Below are 23288 nucleotides of genomic sequence, written 5' to 3' on the forward strand. Positions count from 1 at the left end.
CAAAAAAAAAAAAAAAAAGCCGTGGGTGAACTGGCTTCATCTCTACACAGGAGCTCTGTCCATCTGCCAGTGCAGACAGGCACAGCCCAGATCCAAAGGACAAGCTGGCTCAAGATTTTGAAAGCAATGAAGTGAAATTTGAAGTTGAAATTTTTGAAGTGAAATTATAAAGTTGAAACCAGAGGATCTGAAAACACTGGACTGAAAAGTCTCATGGTGTCTGAGCTCTGCCCCTTTCTTATTTAATCTTGTTGTTTCTAAAACTGCTGCATAGGCCAGGCACGGTGACTCACACCTGTTATCCCAGACCTTTGAGAGGCTGAGGGGACCGGATCATTTGAGCCTAGGAGTTGGCGTCCAGCCTGGGCAACATGGCGAAACTCCGTCTCTACAAAAAATTAGTGGGGCTTGGCGTCTGTAGTCCCGGCTACTCAGGAGGCTGAGGTGGGAGGATCACTTGAGCCTGAGAGGTGGAGGCTGCAGTGACCTGAGCTTGTGCCACTGTACTCCAGCCTGAGTGACAGAGCGAGACCCTGTCTCAAATAGAACAAAAAGAAACAAACAAAAAACAACCAAAACTGCTACATAAAAATATTTGTAAAAATTGACACAGTTACCTTTGGACAACATATTAAAGAAAGAAACTCTGGAGAGAATTTAGAGTTGATCCCGTATTTGCAGATTACAGGATGCTCTTCCCTCTTCACATGGTCTGGTCCTTGCTGGCAATGTGAGGACAGGCCAGCCCTTTTGCAAACTGGCTGGGCCTAGTCATGTAGTAGAAAGTGGCAGAACCTGAAGCTTTTGGGCTTCTGCTCACGATCCTTCTTAAAGGTGGAGAACCCCGGAGTCCTCCAGGGTGGCACCTTCTTGTCACTCAATGTCACTGTCTCACAGAGGTGTCCCCGACCATCCCATCTAAAGTAATCCTCCACCTGTCACTTAAAATTTGCTCTCATCATCTCTGCCAAGCTGGTAATTATCTTATTTGTTTACCCCTCTGTTTGGAGTCTGTTTCCCCAGTCCCCAGTAAGACCGCCAGCTCCCCAGGCCAGGTATCTGTGTCTGGCCAGGGCTCCTCGATACACCACAGCTGAACACAGGCAGGAAGGCCTCACTGCTGCCTGGGTGGAGGTTTCAGGCTGGGCTGGGTGCCCAGGAAGCCTCTGTGGGCTTGGGGAGGTCACCTTCCTGGTAGCTGTGCCTGTCTGGGTACTGCTGAACGGCAGGCTAATCTCAGGCTGGAAACCCTGACCTCCTGCCATGCCCAGGACAGGAGCCACATGGGGTAGGGCTGGGCTCTGGTCGGCCATGTGCTTGCATTTTACACACCCTCTGAATCTTTACAACTGTCTTGTTCTCTCCATTTCACAGATGAGGAAACCGAGGCTCAGAGAGGACTAGTGACTCGCCTAAGGCTCCTAGGAGAGTGGGTGGCCAGGCCACGATTCAGGCTCCAGCCCAGCAGGCCCACAGTCCAAGCCCTTGGGCACAGGCACCACTCAGGCAGCGGCGGACGGGAGCCGAGCAGGACAGGGCTGCATGACCCTCCTCAGGCCTTGGCCAGACCCAGGGCCTGAGGATGATCCTGTGGGGTCAAGGAGGCAGAGACAAGGGTGGTGGTGGTCACAGAGGGCCCCAGCTGTGCCCATGCTGACCAGGCCCCTCACCTCCTCCTCCATGCAGAGCGGGACTCGGACTCCGCCTCAGCTGCATTAGCTCTGCCCTTCCTGCCCTGCTTCAGGGCCCCTCAGCACGTCGTGGCAGCGACTCACCCCCCTGCTTCAGGGCCCCTCAGCACGTCGTGGCAGCGACTCACCCCCCTGCTTCAGGGCCCCTCAGCACGTCGTGGCAGCCACTCACCCCCCTGCTTCAGGGCCCCTCAGCACGTCGCGGCAGCCACTCACCCCTCGCCTGAGGGTGCGAGAAAGACGGGGAAAGCCTTTACGGTGCACCCTGGGGTCCAGGCTCCATGCCCTGTCCAGGTTGACCTCTGTTAATATCCCCAAAAGTCTGTAAGGGAAGTTACTCCCCCTCCGTAGAGACGAGGAGACAGAGTGCCTCCCCATCAGAGGTGACATGGCCAGGCAGAACTGGGATTCCAGCCAGATCTGTGTGACCCACAGCCCAGTGGTCACCAGGAATCCCTATTGTCCTCAGGGGGTCAAGAGCCAAACAGCAGAAGATGAGGGAGTCAAGGAGGGTGGTGGTGGCTGTGGGTGGCCCAGAGGGTCAGCAGGAGCTGCTGGCTCTAGGCGGACCTGCAGAAGGTCCCCCACCACCTTCCTGCCACCTCCCCATAGTCAGCTCCACTCAGGGACTGAGTACCCGGGAGGAACCCTGCCCGCAGGCCTGGCCCTGAGGCTCTGTGTGGTGGTGCTGAGAGGCGGTGGCCCTGGTGTCCCCTGCCTGGCACACACCACCCCTGACAGCTGCCTGCAGACTCACATCTCAGCCCGGAAGGCAGGCTGGGCAGGGGTGACTATCCCCACCTGATTCTGGGTCCAGGGAGGGACAGTGGCACAGTGAGGATCACCTCTGGCAGGTGCAGAGCTGGAGTGGGTCCCCTAGGGCGTGACCTTGAGGGAGGGCCTCAGCCTGGCCCCCAAAAGACCTTCAGGAGGAGCACATGCCTGTCTGAAATGGTGCAGGATGTCCTTTTTCTGTTTCTATCTGGACGCAGCGTGGGCAGGGGCAGCAGGAAATGCGTGACCACGAGTGTGGGAGGAAGGCTGGTGGCGGGAGCGGCCGCAGCCCTGAGGCTCAGCCCTGGGGCTCGGCCCATTTTCCTGTGTGGGGTCCTCAGGCCCAGTGCGGCTGCTACTGCCCGCCTCCCCCAGAGGACTCTGGCCAGGCCTCAAAGGTTTGTGGTCAAGTGTGTGGCTGCTTCTGGAGCAGGCAGAGGCCAGGGGAGGGATAGGAGCAGCCACCTGGCCCAGTGCCCAAGGCACTGTTTACGGAACTTCAATAGGAGTGATGTCCCCACACTGGGCAATGCCCACCCTGTCAGCCTTGAGAGGTGGCTGGGGAGGAGCAGGAATGAAAAGGTGGAGATACGGAGAGAGGGGGCCGAGTGGCGGGGGCTGAGCACTGGGAGGGTACGGGGGCATTGGAGGGAGACAGTGGCCAGAGTGGCTGACCCTGACCTGAAATGCCTTCAGTGGGGCTGGGTCACCCATTCCAGCCTGGAGCTGGTTGTGCTGCAGGGACCTGGGCTGGGGCTGGGGCTGGGGCAGCAGGTGACAGGCTGTTGACAGGCCCAGCATGGACAGGACAGAGGTGGAGAACTCCAAGGATGATGGGGAGGGTGCCCGGCAAAGGGGGCACTTCCTGCAGGCAGATGGTCTGGGCCTGCAATGATGACCATGTGGCCGCCGGGGCGATGCATGGGACCATCTGGAGGAGTCTGGGGTTGCTCCATGTGATCACAGACATGCCCACCTGTGCACGAGCGTGCACCTTCCCCCAGCCCATGACAACACATAGGGGACACAGAGGATAATGGGAGGCCTTGGTTCCCTCCCTTCCCCACCTGGAGAGGTCCCCACCCAGCCCTGAGGGTGAGCAGAGCCCTGGCCACAGCCCAGGGCCCAGGACCTGGAAGGAGGCAGAGGGACAGACAGATGAGCCCATGGATCCTAAATGGGGCTGGGGATGGGAAGTGGCCTGCCCCGGCCATACCTGCCCAGGCCCCCAGCCTGGCTCTGTCCTGAGATCCTCTCGGCTGGGTGAGGCAGCTCCTTCACAGAAGGGCCTGCTCCCTCCTCTGTCTCCTCCTTCCCTTCCTGGTCCATTCGCCACCCCACCCTGCCCGAAGTTGGCTCCCTGCTCAACGAGGAGTGGGTGCCCCTTCCCCAGGGCTCCCTGGCTTGGGGGTACCCAGGCCTCTGCCTCCCTGCTGCTGCTCTGCGGAACCACCAGGCCCCCAGCCAAGGCAGCCCCCTCAGCTTCCCTCTCTCCCTCCTCACACCTGCCCCGCTGCAAATACAAGGTGCTCAGCGAGGCCCGCCCTCAATATAGCACCTTCCCCACCGGCCTCCCACCCAGCGCTCTCAGCTCCCCTCCGCAGCTACGCTCTTGAAAGAGACTTTACCTTTTCCTCCCCCTTGCGCCCACTCCAACCTGGCTTGACCCCACCTAATTTGGCTTGGGCTGCAGTAAGGAAACCGCCACAGACAGGTGGCTTCAACAATGAACTTAATTTCTCACGATCCCGGAGGCTCAAAGAACAAAGCAAAGGTTCCAGCCCATCTGGGTTCCTGCGAGGCTCCCTCCTGGCTTGCGGGTGGCCGCCTTCTCCATGTGTCCTGGCGTGGCTGAGCGTGAGCTCATTTGCACTTTGGAGTCTCTTCTGGTGAGGACGTCAATCCTACTGGGCCGGGGCCCTTCCCGATGACCTCACTTCACCCGAATTACCTCCTTAAGGGGCCTATCTCCAAATACAGTCACACTGGGGCGGGGGTTCCACCCTATGAATCTGGGGGAGCAAAATTCCATCCCCAGCATGGCTCTGGTCAAGGTCACTGCCAACCTGCACACTGCCAGGCCCACGGTCAGCTCTCACGCCACCCTGCTGGGGTCTCCGGACATTGAGAGAGCCCACCCACCTCCTCCAGGAAGCTCACCCTGCCTGTTCTCCGCCTCCCTCGCAGCTGCTCCTGCGCCTTCTTTCCTGATCTCTTCATTTCCCAGCCTGTAAACCCCGCCAGCCCCGGAGCTCAGCCCTGACCTCTTCCTCTTTGTCTATGCTTGTCCCGAGGTGGCCCCGTCAGGCCCATGGCTCCCAACCCCACATCCCTGACACCTCCCACACTCTCGCCTCATCTCAGCCCAGCCAGCTGCCTCCGCCTCAGAGGCTCCACAGGCATTCTGTATTCAACCTGCCTGAAAGCAGACTCCTGCCTTCCCCTCTCCTCCCCAACCTATTCCCCTGCCTCCTGGCGGTCAGTGCCATCCTTCCCGTAGCTCAGGACAAGACCCCCACCTTCATCCCTGGTGTCTCCCCTCCCTCACACCCAGCTCCATGTGTGAGCAAACCCTCTTGGCTCTGTCTTCAGAATCTTCACAGTCCGGTGCCTCTCGCCACTTCCTCCACGCCCCTTGGTCTAAGCACCATGGTTGCTGTGTGACGGCAGGAGCCTGACAGCCTCCCAGCTCCCACGCTGTGGCCTGCAGAATAATGTGCTCCCCCTAACCCCCAAAGACGTCCACATCCTGAGTCCTGGAACCTGTGACTATTGTTGCCTTCCACGACAGATGGGGCCATGCAGTTGTGACTGAACGAAGGCTCTTGAGGTGGGGCAATGGCCCTGGACTGTCCAGGGGGCCCAGTGCAACCAGCAGAGTCCTTAGAGGGAGGCAGGAGGTCAAAGGCAGAAGGTGACGCAGTGATGGAACAGAGGAAGGAAAGGCAATGTAAGGCGGCCACGAGCCAAGGCCGCAGGAAGCTTCTAGCTGCTGGAGAAGACAGGGATGCCCGTCTTCCTCCAGAGCCTGGGGAAGGAACACAGCCCCACTGAAACCTTGGTTTGTGACTTCTGACCTCCAAAACAAAGAGAATAAATTTGTGTTAAGACACTAAGTTTGCAGTCATTTAAAATTTAAAAATTTATTTTATTTGTAGAGACAGGGTCTTGCTCTCTCATGCAGGCTGGACTGCAGTGGCGTGACCACTCACTGTAGCCTCAACCTCCTGGGCTCAGGCAATCAGCCCATCTCAGCCCCCCAAGCAGCTGGGACTACAGGTGCATGCCACCAAACTTGGAGAGATAGATAGATAGATAGATAGATAGATAGATAGATAGATAGATTTTTTTTTTGTAGAGATAGGGGTCTCACCATGTTGCCCAGGCTGGTCTTGAACTCCTGGGCTCAGCTGATTCTCCTGGCTCGGCCTCCTAAAGTGCTGGGATTACAGGCAGGAGCCACCATGCCCAGACAGTTCATGGTAATTTGCTGCAACCACAGGTAATGAATATATACCGTTAGCATGGTCCACGAGGCCTCACCCTGTGTGGCCCCTGTTAAACTTCTGACCTCTTCTCGTCCTTCACCACCTGACCGTCCCCCTCCCCTCTGGGCCTTTGCACCTGCTGTTCCTGCTCCCTGAGACGTCCTCCTCCCAGATTACCTGCCTTTCTTCAGCCAGATGTACCATCCCTAGTCACCCTCTAAAGGGCAGCCCTGCCACTCCCTACACCCCTTCCCTGGCTTCATCTTTCTCCATGCGTCACCCCACCTGCCATATTCCTCATCTGCCTCTTTCCTTCTACCAGAAGGTAGGTCCTAAGTGGATGCGGCATCTGTGTCACGCATTGCTGTGCCCTCAGTGCCTGGACTAAGCATCTGGCATGTTGTGAGCATTCTATAGATATTTGTTGGATGAATGAATGAGTGAATGAATGAATGAAATTTTACAGAGGGGGAGACTAAGACCAGGGAACAGGAACCCCTTGCCTAAGTTAGGGTCAGCACTAGTCCTGGAATCAAACGAGGCATCGCCCGCATCTCACTGTCCAAAAACACCTCCACTGGGCAGACCTGGGCACTTTTGAAAGGTTTATCCCTCAGGCCTGCCTCAATCTCAGTCCTGCCAGGTCATTCCATGATGACCCCAGGCAGGTGTCCTGCCCTCTTGGCGTCTAGCGTCTGTGTCCTCATCTGTTAATGGATGGATGGATGGATGAACGTCCTTAGTTGGGAAAGGCTCAGCAGGTCAGAAGACTAGGATGAAGGCCAGAGCCACGAGAGGGCTTGGGGAAGGAGAGGCAGCCAGGCACAGTGGGGCCAGGACACAGAGGGGCTGGACACAGCCAGGCACAGGGGGCTGGGACACAGAGGGGCTGCACACAGCCAGGCACAGTGGGGCCAGGACACAGAGGGGCTGGACACAGCCAGGCACAGGGTGCTGGGACACAGAGGGGCTGCACACAGCCAGGCACAGTGGGGCCGGGACACAGTGGGGCTGGACACAGCCAGGCACAGGGGGCTGGGACACAGAGTCCAGTTCCAGGCAAGAGCTTGAGAAGCCATCGGGGTTTATAGAGGGAACCGACCCAATCTTCCCTTCTAAGAGGGCTCTGCTGACATTGGACTGTGTGGGGCTGGGGCCAAGGTGCTGGGGATGAAGGCGAATGGGAGAGATTTGAGATGTGATTTGGGTAGAAAAGACAGGATTTACTGGAAAACAGAATATGAGGTAAGTGAGTGGGATTAAGGTGGGGGACTGAGGAGTCTGGAAGAGTGCCCAAGTGGGGAGTGCCAAGGATGGCAGGACTTTCCTGCATTTCTTAGGCACCTTTTAGGTAGAAGGGATGGAAACCCCTGTGCTTGCGCTAAGCAAGATGGGAAACTGTATGGGCTCCTATGATGGAGAAATCTTGGGCTGCGGTGCTCCAGCGGTGACCCTGGGCCCAGCTCTCTCCACCTCCTCATTCTCTTTTTCTGCGTTGGCATCATTCTCAGGTAGGCCACCCCATACAATGTCAAACGGCACCCACAGCACCCCATTGGCATCCTATTAGGACAGAAAGAGGCTTTTTTTCTAACGTTTTCATTACCGAAGTCCCAGGGGTGCTTCTCATTGGCCAAGCGTGGGTCACATGCCCAAACCCAAACCAGTCACTGATACTGGGGAGCTGGAGGGCTCCGGTTGTTAAAGCTGGGCCCATGTGTCCATCCTTGAGCCATGTGGGTGGAGAGTAGGGGTGGTTCTCCCAAGGGAGATGAAGACAATGGAGAGGTGCCAGCCCCAGCGCCCTACAGGGCTGATATGCACAGGAGTCTTTGAGGAGAGGGCCTGGCGGACAAAGTCTGGTATGGCGCCTGCACCATCTGCCTCAGTGGCCCAGCCTCCTCCCTTCCTAGTCGTGATCCAATGGGCCTTGCCCCACACTCCTGCATGGGATGGCAGTGCCCAGCCCTGTGCCTCCAATCAGGGCAAGCTGCCACCACACTGAGCACCTGCCCCAGGTCCTACAATGCAAATCCCATGACTTATGGCCACTCAAAGCCACAAGTGCTGCCTGGCAGGGTCAGTGCTGAGGCTGGGGCTCCCACTTACCGTCTCTCCCTCCTTGGCTGCCCCCTAGGCCGCCCGCCTCACTGAGCCAGGCGGGTTGTGCCCAGTTTGAATGCAGTCCTCTAGGCTTCAGGGCACCTAAGATCAGAGCTCAGCCCTCCATATTTCCCTGGGTCCTGGAAAGGTGGGGCCACCCTCCAGCTGCCCCCGAGGGCCTGCAGATACCTGCTCACTTTCTCTCTGGTTGCTGGTCTTGCTGTCTACTCTGTGGGATTTGGACTTTGGCTCAAACACCTCTACACCTTCTTCTCATGGTGGCAAGAGTGCTGCTGCAGTTCCAGCCTCACCTCTCCCCTTGAAAGGCAGCAGGAGAGAGCGACAGCTTTCCCTGTGGCTCCCGCTCTGACTGGACCGCTTTAGGTCACATGCTCACTCCTGACCCTCTGTGGCCCATGAGTGCAGGAGGCTGCTTGGGCAGGCCTGAACTGCATGCTCCATTCCAAAGCCCCATCGGGGGAGAGCTAAGGAGAATTCCCAAACCAAACCCAGGGCCGTTGCTGCAAAAACGAGGCCTGGGTGCCGAGGACTCAGGAAACACGTCCCTACCTAAGGATCATCTTCAAATTATAAGTGAGGAGATGGCCGGGCATGGTGGCTCACACCAGCACTTTTGGAGGCTGACGTGGGAGGACTGCTTGAGTCCAGGAGTTCAGGACCAGCCTGGGTAACATAGTGAGACCTAATCTCTACAAAAACAAACAAAAATTAGCCGGGCACGGTAGTGTGCGCCTGTGGTCTCAGCTACTCAGGAGGCTGAGAGGGGAGGATCACCTGAACCTGGAAAGTCGAGGCTGCAGTGAACTGTGATCGCACCACTGCACTCCAGCCTGGGCAACAGAGTGAGACCCTGTCTCCAAAAAATAAAAATAAAGTAAGTGGGGAAAGAGAGGCTGGGCCTTCTAGTGTCAAGGGTTGACACGTCCAGAGTGGCCCCCCAGGTACAGACAGCTCCCCAACCCAGGAACTAAGCCTTTCTCAGATCTTTGAGCTTTTACGAATGACACAGGCTATGAGTCCATTTAAAAATCATTTTATTATTAACATCATCTTCCCATGTAGCCAAGTGTCTGTCATGTATAAGGAATGTCAGTAAATATTCCATTTGAAGCTTCTTTGTACATATTTCCCTCGATAAATAAACTCTGAATTCACATAAAAAAGTTAAACTTAAATAACTCATATTTCCTTCTCTTGTAACAGGCATATATTGGTAAAATATAAATATTCTTGGACTCAGGCTTTGTTCTAAGTGAGGACAGTCATTGATCACATGGTATAATTATTGACAGTAAAACCAAGAAATTGTCAGCTGGTTCCCGGCATGGACTAGCGCTGAGGTGGGAAACAGGAAGTTCACATTTGGTTTCTGGGCCAAGGTGGGGCAGGAGGGGTGGTGGGGAGAAGAGGACAGTTGTTTTCTTTACAGCTCTGATAAAAATAATCTGTTCTGCCACTGAATTTTAACTTTGAATATATTCTTCTACATTTGCTGATTAATTCCATAATCATTTTACTTAAAACTCAGATGTCGACTAACAAAATATGGCACATGATCCATTTTGAACAATGTCAATAGGTTCAGAAACTATCATTGGGCTGGCAAAAAACAACAAGAGAAACGCACGCGGCAGAGCAATGATTCGGGCTTGGTTTGGTTGGTTCACTGTGGCCCACTGAACGCTCGTCCCTGGCCTCAGTGCGGCAGATTCATCCCCTGGGGGCGATGGGACAAGCCCTGGTGCCTGGCAGGGCCTCTGAGGCCTGAGCGGCAGGTGAGGCTGGCAGGCGCCTGCTCAGAGCACGCGGGGGATGATGGTGAAGGGCACGGCGGGGCTGCTGGCCTCCAGCTCCAAGGCTGTCAGGAAGCACTCCGTGGCCGCCGCGTCGTTGCCCTGAGCTTGGAGGACCTCGCCCAGCCCGTTCCAGACCTCGTGGGCTGTCGAGTTCACCTGCACCGCGTCCCGGAGGATCTTCTCTGCCAGACTGTAGCGGCCCAGCTGGTGAAGGATCAGCGCCTGGAGGGGTCAGAGAGAGAGAGAGAGAGGGAGACAGTCAGCCATGGAGGCTCCAGGAGCTCTGCGCTCCTACTTGTCCTTGAGTTTCCAGTCAGTTCCTTGGAGCCGGGAATGTATCGCCATTGGGCTGGGCCCATAGTAAGTTCTCAAGTACTTCCTGCATTCAGGGGCAACAGTCGAAATAGTCGCCGAGCTGACTAATACAACATTGCTGATATTCAGCCATATTTTGAATTTAAAAATGGCAACTTCATATGGTTCATCTGAAAACTGAAGAACCATGAATGAACCAATTGGAGGTCCGCAGTCTGCACTGACCCAGTGTGGCGTCAGCATGGGATGCAACTGTGGTTTTTTTTTTGTTTTTTTTTTTTTGAGACAGAGTCTCGCTCTGTTGCCCAGGCTGGAGTGCAGTGGTGCAATCTCGGCTCACTGCAAGCTCTGCCTCCCGGGTTCACACCATTCTCCTGCCTCAGCCTCCTGAATAGCTGGGACTACAGGCGCTGCCACCTTGCCCGGCTAAGTTTTTGTATTTTTAGTAGAGACAGGGTTTCACCATGTTAGCCAGGATGGTCTCATTCTCCTGACCTCGTGATCTACCCGCCTTGGCCTCCCAAAGTGCTGGGATTACAGGCGTGAGCCACCCTGCCTGGCCTGTCATTTTTTTTTTTAAACTAAAGAAACATCATGGGTGGAATTATACTATCAAAATGATGATGACAGTTTTTAAATTGCTCACAGCCCCTTCCCTGAACAAAGGCCCTGACCTCACTGTCCCTGCTTGCCCCAGGCTGTGCCCAGCTGTCATCTTCGTTCTCCTTGGTTGGGGTGTACACATTGGTCCTACCTATTTCATCATCATCACGTTTCCAAGCCGCGCACCTCTATAAGCAATGTGTGTACTTTCTCAACCTCTCCCTTGGGGAGAGACATTTAGGTCACATCCAGTCTCTTTGCTGTTCTGAATCGCACAGACATGAACATCTTTCCAGAAAGTGCCTCTTTGTTCTTTAGATCAGTGGATTTCCAATCTTTTTTGTATCCCTGAAAACCTTTGGTTAAATGAAATCTTACTGAGAACACCCACACAGTCTATGTATAAACAGACAAAAAGGAACAGCTGGGGGGGTGGCGGGGAGGGGAGTCCGGTGTCCCCCATGGGCTCCTTTTAGTGGCCCTGGAGGAGGTTCAGTGGAACAGGCCTGACAACTATTTGGAGATCCTCCCCTCAGGGCAAATCTCCCCAAAGTAGGGTCACTGGGTAAGAAGATATGACTCTCTTTAGCATTCCCCAAACATTTTGCAAATTTTATCCCCAAAGGTTGCCTCACTTTTTCAGCTATCAGCGGTTTGTGTGGTCACCTGCCCCCTTCTATCATGACTCTCTTTCTGCTAATGTCATATGTGCAGAATGTCCCTCCTTGTTGAAATCTGTATTTCTTTAATAACCATTGAGGTTAAATATTTCCAATGCTTTTGTTTAGGAGCCTTTCACAAGATTGCTATTCATCTGCTACCATAATTTTCCAGCCTATTCTTTGACTTTTGAGATTCTCTTCTTTGAAAAGTTTTAAGTTGAAAAATTAAATTTGTTAATCTTTGATGATTTTTTTTTGCCACTTCAAAACTTAGAAAGTTATCCTTTCAAAGGGCAGACACATGTTCAATTCCATTTATTGTAATTTTCCGTCCTTTAAGTAGTTGACTACTTTATCTTGGCAGAGAGTGATGGAGTCCTCCTACTTTGCTAGACACAAACTAGCTCATCCTCCCTCCCCTCTTGTAAGGCACTGCCTCCAACCTAGAGTGAATTATTACACGAAACAGGGGCCTTTCACTATTTTCCAGCGAGCCACAATATCGAACTTCTGCATCAGCACCACAGTTTTCATTTCTGTTACTCCCAAATCATGTTTTGTTGTTGTTGTTGTTTTTGTTTTTGAGACAGAGTCTCGCTCTGTCTCCCAGGCTGGAGTGCAGTGGCGCGATCTTGGCTCACTGCAAGCTCCGCCTCCCGGGTTTACGCCATTCTCCTGCCTCAGCCTCCCGAGTAGCTGGGACTACAGGCGCCCGCCACCAGGCCCGGCTAATTTTTTTTTGTATTTTTTAGTAGAGATGGGGTTTCACCATGTTAGCTGGGATGGTCTCGATCTCCTGACCTCGTGATCCGCCCGCCTCGGCCTCCCAAAGTGCTGGGATTACAGGCATGAGCCACCGCGACTGGCCCCAAATTATGTTTTAATAGGTAGAGTCAGAGCTTTCCCTCACTGCTCCTTGCTTTTAGTATGTTTCCTGACACTCTTCCCCTGTACTATTTTCGATGAATTGCAAAATCAGTTTCTTCACTCCCTTTAGAAGTCAAATTGCATTTGTGTTACCTCTCTTGGAGAGTGTGGAGAAGCCTGACATCTCTACAATGTCTAGTCTTCCCACTGAGGGATGAGTTATGGTCCTCTGCTCTTTCAAATCTCATCTTGAATCTCCCAGTAAAGCCTTGCCCTCCCTTTAGGCAGCGTGAGCATGTCACTCACGAGGCAGCCCAGCCTGCTCGCAGGCCCCGGCTTCACCAACAGGCAAGGGGGCAGCAGGGTGGCTGTCAGGAGCAGAACCAGCCAGTGTGACGGCAGGAATGTGCCTGCCTTGAAGTAGCATCCCAGGGCCTGAGAGACTACCTGGCTTCCATAAGCCCCCGACAAGAGAGCTGGGATGTCCACCCAGGAGGAGCACGTGGTTGGACTGACAGCCAAGGAGACCCATGGCCGAGGGCAGTGTGTGGGCCCTGTGGAAGCTCAGAGTGGAAGCAGGAGGGAGACCCCCAGCTCTGGCAGGAGGAGGCAGTTCAGGGAGCTCTCCTGGGTGAGGAGGAGGCGGAGGCCATGCTGCCTCGGGTAGAGAGGGCTACCCTATCCTGGCTAGGAACAGCAGACTTCAGGATCAGCTCTACCTTCTCATGAACACAACAGAAACACCTCATGTTTCTTTTCTTATGAATATCCAAACATGTGTCCATGCTGGAGCTCCTGCATAGGACCAGGTCCTTGATGGCATCTGCCAGAGAAGGTTCCAGGGTGGCCAAACAGCCGAGGGTAGCTGACCGCTGCAGAGCCATACCTCCTGGCTGCCTGAAGGGCTTCTGGGTGTGGAGTCCAGCTGGGGGTGGCAAATTAGCATGTCCATCTCCCAGGATGGTGCTCTGGACCACCTTGGACCTCCTTAACAGGGAATCTGACAACTCCACATCATCGCTCCCCAACCTCAAAGGCCAGCAGAACAAATGGGAGGCCACCATCCAGGTTGTACTCAGTAGGACATGAGGCCGAATGAGATCCTGCCCCCTTTCTTTGAGGGGAGGTTATCGCCTGCGCTCACTCTAGAACATTCCAATGTAACCACAAGGGAAGGGAGGTTTCTGGGCAGCGGCTGTGAGCAGCAGCCTGGAGAGGTTACGGCAGGAGTTCATCACACGCCTTCCTGGCATGGCTTTCTTGGTGCATCAAGATACTGAACACACACAACAGGTTTCTGAGTGGCTCCCCCGGCAGGGAGACACGTGCTGCATGCTTCTGGCAAACAGGTGATGAGCGGCAAGCCACTGTGCTTACTTGGTTGCAGGTGGAGAATATAATTCAGGTCTCACTAGGCTCTGCCACTGTAGCATCAGCCCCGTGCTGTTTTCTTCCTCCAAGTGGAGGGTTTTTCCCCACTGGGCACCACGCTAAGCCCTGTAGCTAGCCCACCTCCTATGACTACTGCTTTAGATACAAGAAGATGCGCTTCAGAAAGGCCAAGTTCTCGCCCCAGGTCCCAGGGCCAATCAACATCGAACTGCAGCCTTGCCCAGGTCTGCTTGGTCCTGAAGCTGCCCATTCTTCCTACCTGGTCCACATTGCCTCTGTCGCTTTAAGGGGCAAGCCCTGGGCCAGCAGAGGAGAGCTCAGTGGAGCTTTCTCAACGCAGGCCCCAGGGCACTCAGGCAATAACCCAGTTACATCCAAGCAACAGGAAAGGGGCATCTGCCACGCTGTGTCTTCCCGTTCACTTCTCTGACCACTAACTGCTGGTTTTATCGCTCCTTCCCATGTTATGATTGGGAAATTGCTCCTCTCCAAGGCACAGCTTCCCTCTGGCTCAGACCTGCATCTTAGAAGCATCCTGTATATCTGCTTGTGGACTGGGAGGGCTCCTTGCCTCAGGCCAGCTGTGATCTTGAGGCTTGGGAAGGCTGCCAGAGCCAAAGGGCTGGGCCATTCTGTCTGCCAGAAAGTGGATGAGTGAGATGTGGAGAACAGGAGGACCAGGGCCTTGGCCCAGGGGGACACAGAGGGCTCTGCTCTCAGCACCTTGCTGGAGTGGGGAGAACCCACCAGTCGCTTCCTGCTGGGATTAGAAAGTGGCAGGCCACTGAATCTGGCCAACTGTGGGGGCTGCAGGATATAGGGCAGGGGCATGTCTACCCGCCCCCAAAAGTCCTGCAGAGATCCAGCCCCGAGGGGCTGATCTGAGCCAGCACCCTCCGTGTTGGCCACTGAGAGCCTCTGCAGTGCTCTGGTGTTCTAGGGTTCTTGCTGGCTTGGAAATTTCCAGCCCGTATACCTGGACTTGTAGTCCTAACGTAGGAACTGCCATTTTCAGATGACCTTGAAGCTTCCTGAGCAATCTGTTCAGTGGAATTAATTCCTAAAGCTGGAGCTGCTTAGGGAGACATCGCAGACTTGCCAGGGGCTGCCAGCTCAGGCTTGGCACAGGAATGAAAAATAGGCCTCTCCCCAGTGAGCCAGGAGCAGCTCAGAAATCAGCCCATGACGGGATCAGCCAGAACAAGCTCCAGCTGCAGTCAGAGCCACTGCCTGGAGCCAGCACAGCTAGAGGACTGGCCAGAGGTGCGCTGGGACCTGGCTGTGTCTGGCTGTCAGGAGTGACACACCGCCCAAGCCCCACAGTGCCGGCCAGGGCCCTTCCTTCCTTTCCCTTCCCTGGGTTCCATGTGCTCTTCTGCACTGCAGCCCTCATGTCCTTTCCAATTCTAGGGGCCCGGCTTGCTCTCTCCTCCAGAGATCAAATGCCTAACTCCTGAGGCTGGCATGGGGCTGTTGTCAGCACCAGCTGGGTCCAGCCTTCCCTGGGTTTAGCCAGGCTCGTCTGTCAGCCAACGTGTTTCTGCAGGACGCAGCCCCAGCCCCCTCCTGCCTCCCAGCTGCGGTCGGTCAGCCTGGGGCCTTCCTGCTAGAGCCCTTGTCCATCTGCCTGAGGCCATAATGCACCCCGTTCCTGCAGAGCCGGGCGGCCACCCTGCCCCCAACCAGCAGCGCTGCCCAGCAGCACACAGCCCCTGCTCCCAGCCATCAGCCTGCAGGAGGCAGATTCCGATAATGACATAGTACCATTTATAACCATATAACCTGCCACTCCCTGCCCCCACATCAAACCCAACAAAACCCACCAAGTGATTGCTTGGTGCTGGACAGAGTGGGTAAGCGCAGGCCTGCTCTCAAAGAGCTCGGGGTCCGGTGCAAATCACCAGCAGCACTGAGCACTAAGGTCTCGTTCCATCCGCTCTCACCTCCAGGAGCCAGTGCTGCTGGGGCTTGAGTTTCACAGACCAGATGACCTGCCTACAACCCTTGTACAGGTAGCTAGCGGCAGAGCGGAGGCCTGCAGCTGTGCCGCGTGTGCCCTTGACACTGGGCCCCTCCCCTCCCCTGTGTGTGGAGAGGACGCGCACACAGACTCCCACCGTCACCAGCACTGGTGTTCCTACAGCCCCTGTGGGTTGGGAACTGGCTGGGGCTGAGCTTCAGAGAGCTGGGAAATCACTGAGGAAGTAACTTATTAGTCCCTTTCTTCAGACACAGATGAAGGCTGCCTCCCAAGCTGGTAATTAACATAATCAGGTGTTTTGTACAAATAGGATCTTGATGATGCACCAAATTGGCAATAAGAGATTAAATTAAACCTGTTATTTCAAATGAGATGAAATGGACTTGGCCAGTTTCAGAGCAATTAGCATCTTCCTCGCTTTTGCCTTTTGTTGCGATAATTGCTGCCCAAGAGCTAAACTCCTTGCCAGAACCCGAGGGCGCCTGTGTCACAGCCCCTGGAAGGCTCCTGTGTGCAAGGTTTCCTGCTGCAGCCTTGGTGCAGGGGGCCCTCAGCAGGGCAGGCCTGCACTGTCCTCTGAGGCAGAAGCCTGCAGGACAGAAGCCCCTTTGGAGGCTGGAAATGGTGGCTCACGCCTGTAATCGCAGCACTTTTGGAGGCTGAGGCAAGTGGATCGCTTGAGCCCAGGAGTTCGAGACCAGCCTGGGCAACATGCAAAACTCCGTCGCTACTGAAAAAATACAAAACTTAGCTGGGTGTGCTGGTACACACTGTGATCCCAGCTACTTGGGAGGCTGAGGTGGGAGGATTGCTTGGCCTCGGAGGCAGAGGTTGCAGTGAGCTATGATTGTGCCACTGCACTCCAGCCTGGGTGACAGAGACAAAAAAAAAAAAGCTCCTTTGGGAGATTTTGGATATCCCCATGGCACTCCGCAAAAGCAAAGTCAGACCTTTGCTGGGTTCAAGAGCACGTCACAGACCACTGTCCCTCTAAGGGTACAGGTACAGGGAGATAACGTCCCTGAAAGCATCCTTCCCAAGGAGAAGCCATTGCTCAAAAGAAGTCCTGTGGCCCAGCTCTGGGTGGGGGTCAGTCGGTCTACCTGGTTGTCGCTTTTCCCCAGGCACAATGTTTTGGAAATCAAGCATTCAGCATTAGGGATGGAGGTGAACCACTCCGAGTGCTTCCTACGCCAGGGCCTGGCTGATGGGCAGGCTCCCCTGCCGGTAGTGCTGTCAGCTTCTCTGAGTAGCAGTGCAGAGAGCAGCGAGCTGCCCCTCGCCACATCACATCCAGCCTGGATTCTGCAGAGCCTGCTGGGCCACACCAGGGCCACTGATGGGTAAGACGTTTAGTGTCAGGGATGGTACTGGAGCACTTAAAGATCTTTCTGTTCTGCTCCTGAGTCAGAAACTCCACCATCACCCTTTGCAGGGGTTAGAGGTGGGCATGAGTGGCTTAAGGCAGTGTTATCAGCTAGTTTCTCCAAAAACACAAGTAAACCTGGGAGGACAAATTCATGGGTCGCCAGGCTCTATTAATTGTGCATGTGCAGGGCATTATGATCAATGTAGTATATGTTTTGCTGACTGCAAAGTGCTTTTGACACCGTCCTGTGTGATGGGTGCCACATTAATTGAGGTGGCTTATCTCAAGCTCTGTCCCCCCACTAGGCTTTGCTGTGAGTGCCTGGAGGGCAGGGACTGGGTGAACCCTGGTCATCTCTGCACCTCCAGGCCTGACGCCGGGTAGGTGGCCAGTAACTTGGGGCAGAATGAACAAATGAGCAGGCCCAGAAACTCGGTGAAAGCAGCGTACGGTTTAAAGCTACCACGGACTGAGTGGGATTCTGTGTGCCTGGCCCAGGGCCTGTGCTCTGACCCACCACGGCTTGCCATAGAGAGGCGAAGGATTTTCTCAGCATCTGCAAGTCAGCAGCTCATGCAGCTAGTGGAGGTCAAACTTCACTGGTGGAGTGGGGCCCCTTCTTCTCCAGAGGGAGTGGGGCCCAAAGGCAAGGGCGGCGGGGGCTGAGGACCAGGATCAGCGGCTTTTCCCCTGGCTCAGCACCCACCCGAGCTGCTGGCGCCACTTGAGCTGAGCGGGCGCCACCACGACTTTTGAACAAAGTCACACAGCCTCCTCATGGTGAGGTGTCAGGGACTGTGGTGGCGGCTTCTGGGGTGGAAAGCCCATCTTCCCAGCTTTGTCTCCTCCCTTTGGGAAGATGACAGTGCTGCTGAGCTGGCTGTGGCCAGAGCTGCAGTTGTGCTGGCCACAGACAGTACCCTGGGGGCTCAGGGTGTAGGTGAGGCGTCTGAAAGGTGCTACAGGCCCTGGCTGCTGCTGGTGGCTTCTGCATGGAGGGACCTGGCTGGCCACCGGGGAAGGACATGGTGCTCTCTGGGACAGCGGAGCATGGAGGTTGGGGGTGTGAGTCCTAGGCTCACCCCAGCAGACTGGGTGTGAATCCTAGCTCCACCGTTTACTTGGACAACTTACTCTGAGTGTCAGATGCTTTATCTGCATAATGGGGAGAAACACCAACCAACGGGGGAGTTAGTTGGACTAACTCGTTTAGTAAGGACTAAATGAGGTTGCGAGTTTGCAAGGCACTTAGCAGATCGCCCAGCACATTTGTACGCCTTCAGTGGGTGGCTGCTCTCAGCAATATTAGGACTACGGCTGTTCTCATTACCGTTGTTAAACTAGAGACCATACGACTGAAGGAACAGACTCACTGAGCGATAAGATACCAAATCATAAACCAGACCTAAGACCATGCCAGGCAAAGCTTAAGTCACGTATCCCTGAAAGAATAAACTGCCTTCTAACTGCCACAAGGTTTTTCTTTTTCTCTAGCAGCTAAACAAGCACTGGCCTCCAGATAAGCAGTACTGAAACAATTGCAGCTCACCTACCACCAGACCCTAACTGAGCTCCCATCCCACAAGCTGCAACTGCAGCTTTGACTGGACAAGAGACCACCAACCACAGGCTGGTTCTGGCTGGTTTAGTAAGAGGCTGAGCACTGCGTGTCTTCCTGCCCCTGCCTCATCTATTGATGTATAGGACTGAACTATAATGCATGTAAATGTTATGTCTCCACCCTAAAGTGAACATAGGACACATGTAATTTGCATATTTGCTTGTCACACACATGCACACATCCCCCTTTTGTGAATATTCATAGCTCCTCCTATAACCTGTTGAATATGTATACTTGGCCAACCAGTTCCACATAAATCCCCGTTCCATTCTCCCCTCTCTCAAAGTGCTTGTTTTTGGTCTGTGCCTGAGGCTACATTTCCCAGCCAGTCAAGATGGCCACCTTGTAGGCTGCAATCCTTTATAAGAAATGAAGTCTCTTCTGCAAATGTATGAACCTCCTGATTCCTCAGTTGACACTATTAGGGACTCCAAGAGGAGGGGGGCCCTTCTGTGATGCCAGTAGTTGGCTGACTCTTCACCTGCATCTGTCTCCCTCTTTAAGAGCAAGGACCGCCATGATTTGTCTTTGCATGTATGGCACTTGGAGTGGGCCTGGTACAGAAGAGGCTCTTGGGGAATACTTGCTGGATAGATGGAGGGATGGTGTGGGATGCTGTGGGGTGGTAGGGAAGGAGAAGTCCCAAAGAAAGCTCTGGCCTCAGGTCACCCTTGTCTATGCTCCCAAGGGAGGCCAGCATACTCAAAGCCTCCTCTCCTTCCAGAAGCATTAGCATGATGGTCTCTGGGGGATGAGAGCACCCCCTGGGAGAAGGTGTGCTGCTCCCAGCTGAGCCCAGTGGGCTGTATGGCCTCCCCTCGGGCTATTTGCTCATACACCACAGATCTGACACCATTCTCTAAGAAAATCCCAGAACCCACCCACAGAGCCAACACTCTTACAGAGAAAACAGAGGGCCAGAGAGAAGAGCCTTGCTCAAGGCCTTGACCCTGCTGGACACAGAGCGGAGCTAGATGGTAGGTTCCTGAAGGGCTGGGTCTGGAGAGCCTGGTGCAGAGCCTGGCCCCAGGGTCAGCCTCCAAGTTTTAGACTCCGATTACAGTGCTCCAACTCTGCCCTTGACCCCAGCTGCTTTCTGCTTGTCCTGTCAGGGGCTATGTCCATGGCAGACTAGGCTTTTTGGAAGCCCACCAGGGTTTCTTTCCTAAGAGTGGGTTCCCTGACCTGAGGAAAATGGGGACCCCACAAGGGCTCCGGCCCCTTCCCAAAGGCTGCAGCGCTGTTGGTCTGGCCGTCTGCATTCACTGAAACATAGGCATGAAATGAGAAATACCAGCACACGTGAGTCACCACTTCTCGGGAATTTGCATTTTCCTTCTAGAGGATGCCATTGATCAGAGAGAAGCAGGGTGGCAGCGGTGGTGCTTTCAAAAACATTTTTCTTTTAAATCAGAATATAAATAGACTGCAAACCAGAACCACTCTGAGAAGCCCACAGAGACTGGTTTTGAAAGGGTTTCCTTGGAGCAGCTCGGGAACACAGAGCTGAGGGCTGCCCCTGCCTCCTTTCCTCCCGGGCGGTCCTTTCTTCTCTGGCAAGTGTCAGTGGCACTGTCAGTTCTGAGTACAAGCATTTTGTGGGCGCAGCTGAGGGGGCAGCCCTGAGCCCCACCCTGCTTTCCAACAATGCCTTGAAAAGGAACGGAAAACACGCGTGGGTGGGGTGGGGGCTGTGCCAGTTTTTCCACCTGGATTCTAGAAGCTCTGGGCGAGGCCTGGTCTCTATGGGACTCTGTTTTGTGTTTCATTTCTGTTTGTTCTGAGTGCTTAGAAATGGTACCGGTTTGCCAGGGGGCCAAGTGTGTGTGTCTTGGCTAATGACACCAGCCGGAAGGCTGGCCTTCCCAGGCCAGAAGCTCCACAGTGGCCAGGTCCTGGTGTTCTGGCTGAGGGGAGGCGTCCCCAGCCCCACAGCCCCACACCTCCTGCACACCTCTGCCCGTCAGAGCTCCACCGTGGGGTGGGACTCAACGCTGCCAATCACTCAGTCCCTCACTGGGCCAGTCGAGAGCAAGTTGAAGGACCTTCTGGGTGCCAGGCAGGCCCGCCTTCCTCTCAGCAGGTCACAAGTTCTGGGCAGGGACAGATGTGGGGCTGGTTTAGTCATTTGGCCCATTTTACTCAGCACCGACCCAGTTTCCCCGAAGGCCAACCCCAGGTCTTCCTGACAGCCTGTGCCTATCTAAGCCTCATGCACAGCAGGTGGCCGGGGCCTGCATGCGGCCCTCTCCCCAGTGATGTGATGGCTGCCACTGTCACCGGGTGGCCTCCAATCCTGTCCACCCCCAGGCTCTCAGGTGGGGACAGAACATTCATGTGGCCACTTCACCTCCAGAGCCACAAAGGCCACTGACGCGCTGGTCCAGGAACCCACACAGAAGGGAAGTGCAGGAGGAGGGAAGGCACCTGCACTGCAGCTCCCGGGGACACACTGCCTTAAGCAGGGCATCCTTCTGAGAGAGACTGGCTCGGATGAAGGAGGAGAGCTCCAGAGGACATGAGTGGGAGCCCAGCCCCCAAGCCGGACACCTTTTCCCATCTACCGTGGGCCTGGGGTCAGACACGGAAGGCACATCTCCTCCAGTCCCTGTGGCTCCCACCTCCCTGCTGGAATGTCAGAACCGAAACTCGGAGTGGCTGCTTCCTCACTCCCTTCAAGTTAGCCAAACAAATGCCCCCAGTTACCGGCAGCCAGTCCCAGTCAGACACAGGGGTGTGGAGCCCCAAAGAAAAGACTGAGGCCCAAAGAACCTAATGAAGGGGGGTGATGCTTTTGTCTGGGGCAGGGACAGGGGCTGTGGTCTGGGCGTAGGCCAGACGCCCCAGGGCGCTCTTCCTCAGGGAGTGTGTGGAGTATTCCAGGAGGGAGCAGCGGAGACCCCCAGCATGCCCTCTCAGAGCACTGGGGGGACCACAGGCTGCAGCACAGCCAGAGGCAGCCCCGGGTGCAGCCCCTCTGCTCACTCGGGACAGCTGATGGCGGCAGAGGCTGCGCTCTCATGGGGCCCCTTTTCCAGGTCAGACATTTTATCTGGAGAAATGTGCCTTCTGGGGTTCAGGCCTTTCCAGCATTGAACTCAACTCAGAAGGAAACAATACTCATTTGTTTTCCAAAAAATCTCTTAGTTTTCTAAGCCAACAGCCAACCAGCCATGGAAGCAGAACTCCGCAGGGTTTGGGGGTGCCTGGGCCTCGGCTCTCCAACGCACAGCCCCTGCGGCTTTCCCTGATGGGCAGCGCTCCCTCCAGGGACCAGGAGCTTGTGACTTCCCTGGGCAGCCCACACCGTGAGTGGACAGTCTGAACTGTTGGTTAAATGTGGAGCCCTCATTGTCCCGTTCATCGAGTCCCCGTGCTTTGAAGTTCTCTGAGTCCTCTGGAACCACGTGGAAAAGCCCCCTTCTCTTTGCACCTGATGGGCCTTCAGGATAGGAAGAGCTTTCAGAACAGCGCATGCTCCCTCTCTGGGGCCTTGGAGGAATGGCAGATTCAGACCTCCCGCCCACTCTCCCCACCTCCCTGAATTCTGCTGCTTAACACAGCTCCTTGAAGAAGACCTGGCCATGGGTCCAAATGAAGGCTCTGTTAAGCCCCAGGAAAATATGAGCATGGCTTTGACTTTTGTCTTCTTTTTAAAGCATCTGACTGGCAGAATCTCATAAAGCTGCTTTCTTCCGGGATGATTTGGAATATTCTGGAGGAGCTTATTCTGTAATTAGCAGTGCAAAGTAATGGGCTCTCAGGCAGTAAACGCCAGCAGCTAGGGTACCAGCAGCCTGGCCAGAAGCCAAAGGGTTTGATCAGCCTTGTGTGAATCTCACAGAGTTGGCCCCCAATTTCCCCTTGGCCTAATTTCTTTGAAACCGGGTGCTTCAGCATTGGTGCTGAAATATCCACAGGCTGTGGTGGCTTTTAGACTAAAGAACAGTTGCTGGCAACTGGTGGGACATCCGGAGAGGGACCGCAGCCCATCTGCCAGCAGCTTCTGAGCCCCAAAGCCCCAGAGTCCCCCACCTACTCTGCAGCAGGTGTCCAGAGGGTGGTCAGGGTGGCAGTGAGCAGGGCATGAGAACATCCCCCAAAGGACCAGCCCTCCTATTTGATAGGGGAGCAAACAGAGGTCCAGAGAGGGTAAATGTCCACCAAGAGCACAGAAGTGAGTAAGGAACAGCATCCGGGTGTTTGGGTTCCGGGGGTGGGGCTCTGTTCGCTCTGCTCCAACCAAAGCCGTTTCTAGTTCTTTCCTCCCCTCTACAAACATTCGTTGAGCGCCTGTGGGTGTTCTGGCACCAGTGTCCCGGCGCTGTGCCAGGTGTGGGGAACTCAGTGGCACAGGCTGCCACTCCGGCCACGCTCCTGCCCTCGCTCAAGGCTTGGGACTGGAGGGGCTGGTTTGCTGTGGGTCCTGCCCCAGAACCTCAGTCATTCACGTGTGTAATCCCAGCATCTGCCACAGACAGAGCAAGGCCTATTGGAAGGAGGATGAGGGAGGACATTCCAAAAGAGACAATACGATGCTCTCTCCACTTTAAACAAAGAAGGCGGCGGAAGCTCAGGGTCAGGGTGCTTGTTCATGGCCACACA

The 23288-nt window shown here is 55.0% G+C and overlaps 1 protein-coding gene across 3 annotated transcripts in view; it reads right to left on the reverse strand.

The window, feature by feature from the left end:
* Positions 1 to 9094: 9094 nt before the first annotated feature.
* Positions 9095 to 23288, reverse strand: part of TTC7B (tetratricopeptide repeat domain 7B) — a 274767-nt gene continuing 260573 nt past the window's right edge. For all 3 annotated transcript variants that reach the window (XM_025392642.1, XM_025392641.1, XM_025392640.1), the window contains one exon: positions 9095 to 10095. In XM_025392642.1, the coding sequence (XP_025248427.1) occupies positions 9874 to 10095 (222 nt within the window). In that variant the 3' untranslated portion in view covers positions 9095 to 9873. The remainder of the gene's footprint in view (positions 10096 to 23288) is intronic.

The sequence above is a fragment of the Theropithecus gelada genome, chromosome 7b, assembly GCF_003255815.1.
Source record: "Theropithecus gelada isolate Dixy chromosome 7b, Tgel_1.0, whole genome shotgun sequence".
Lineage (NCBI taxonomy): Eukaryota > Metazoa > Chordata > Mammalia > Primates > Cercopithecidae > Theropithecus > Theropithecus gelada.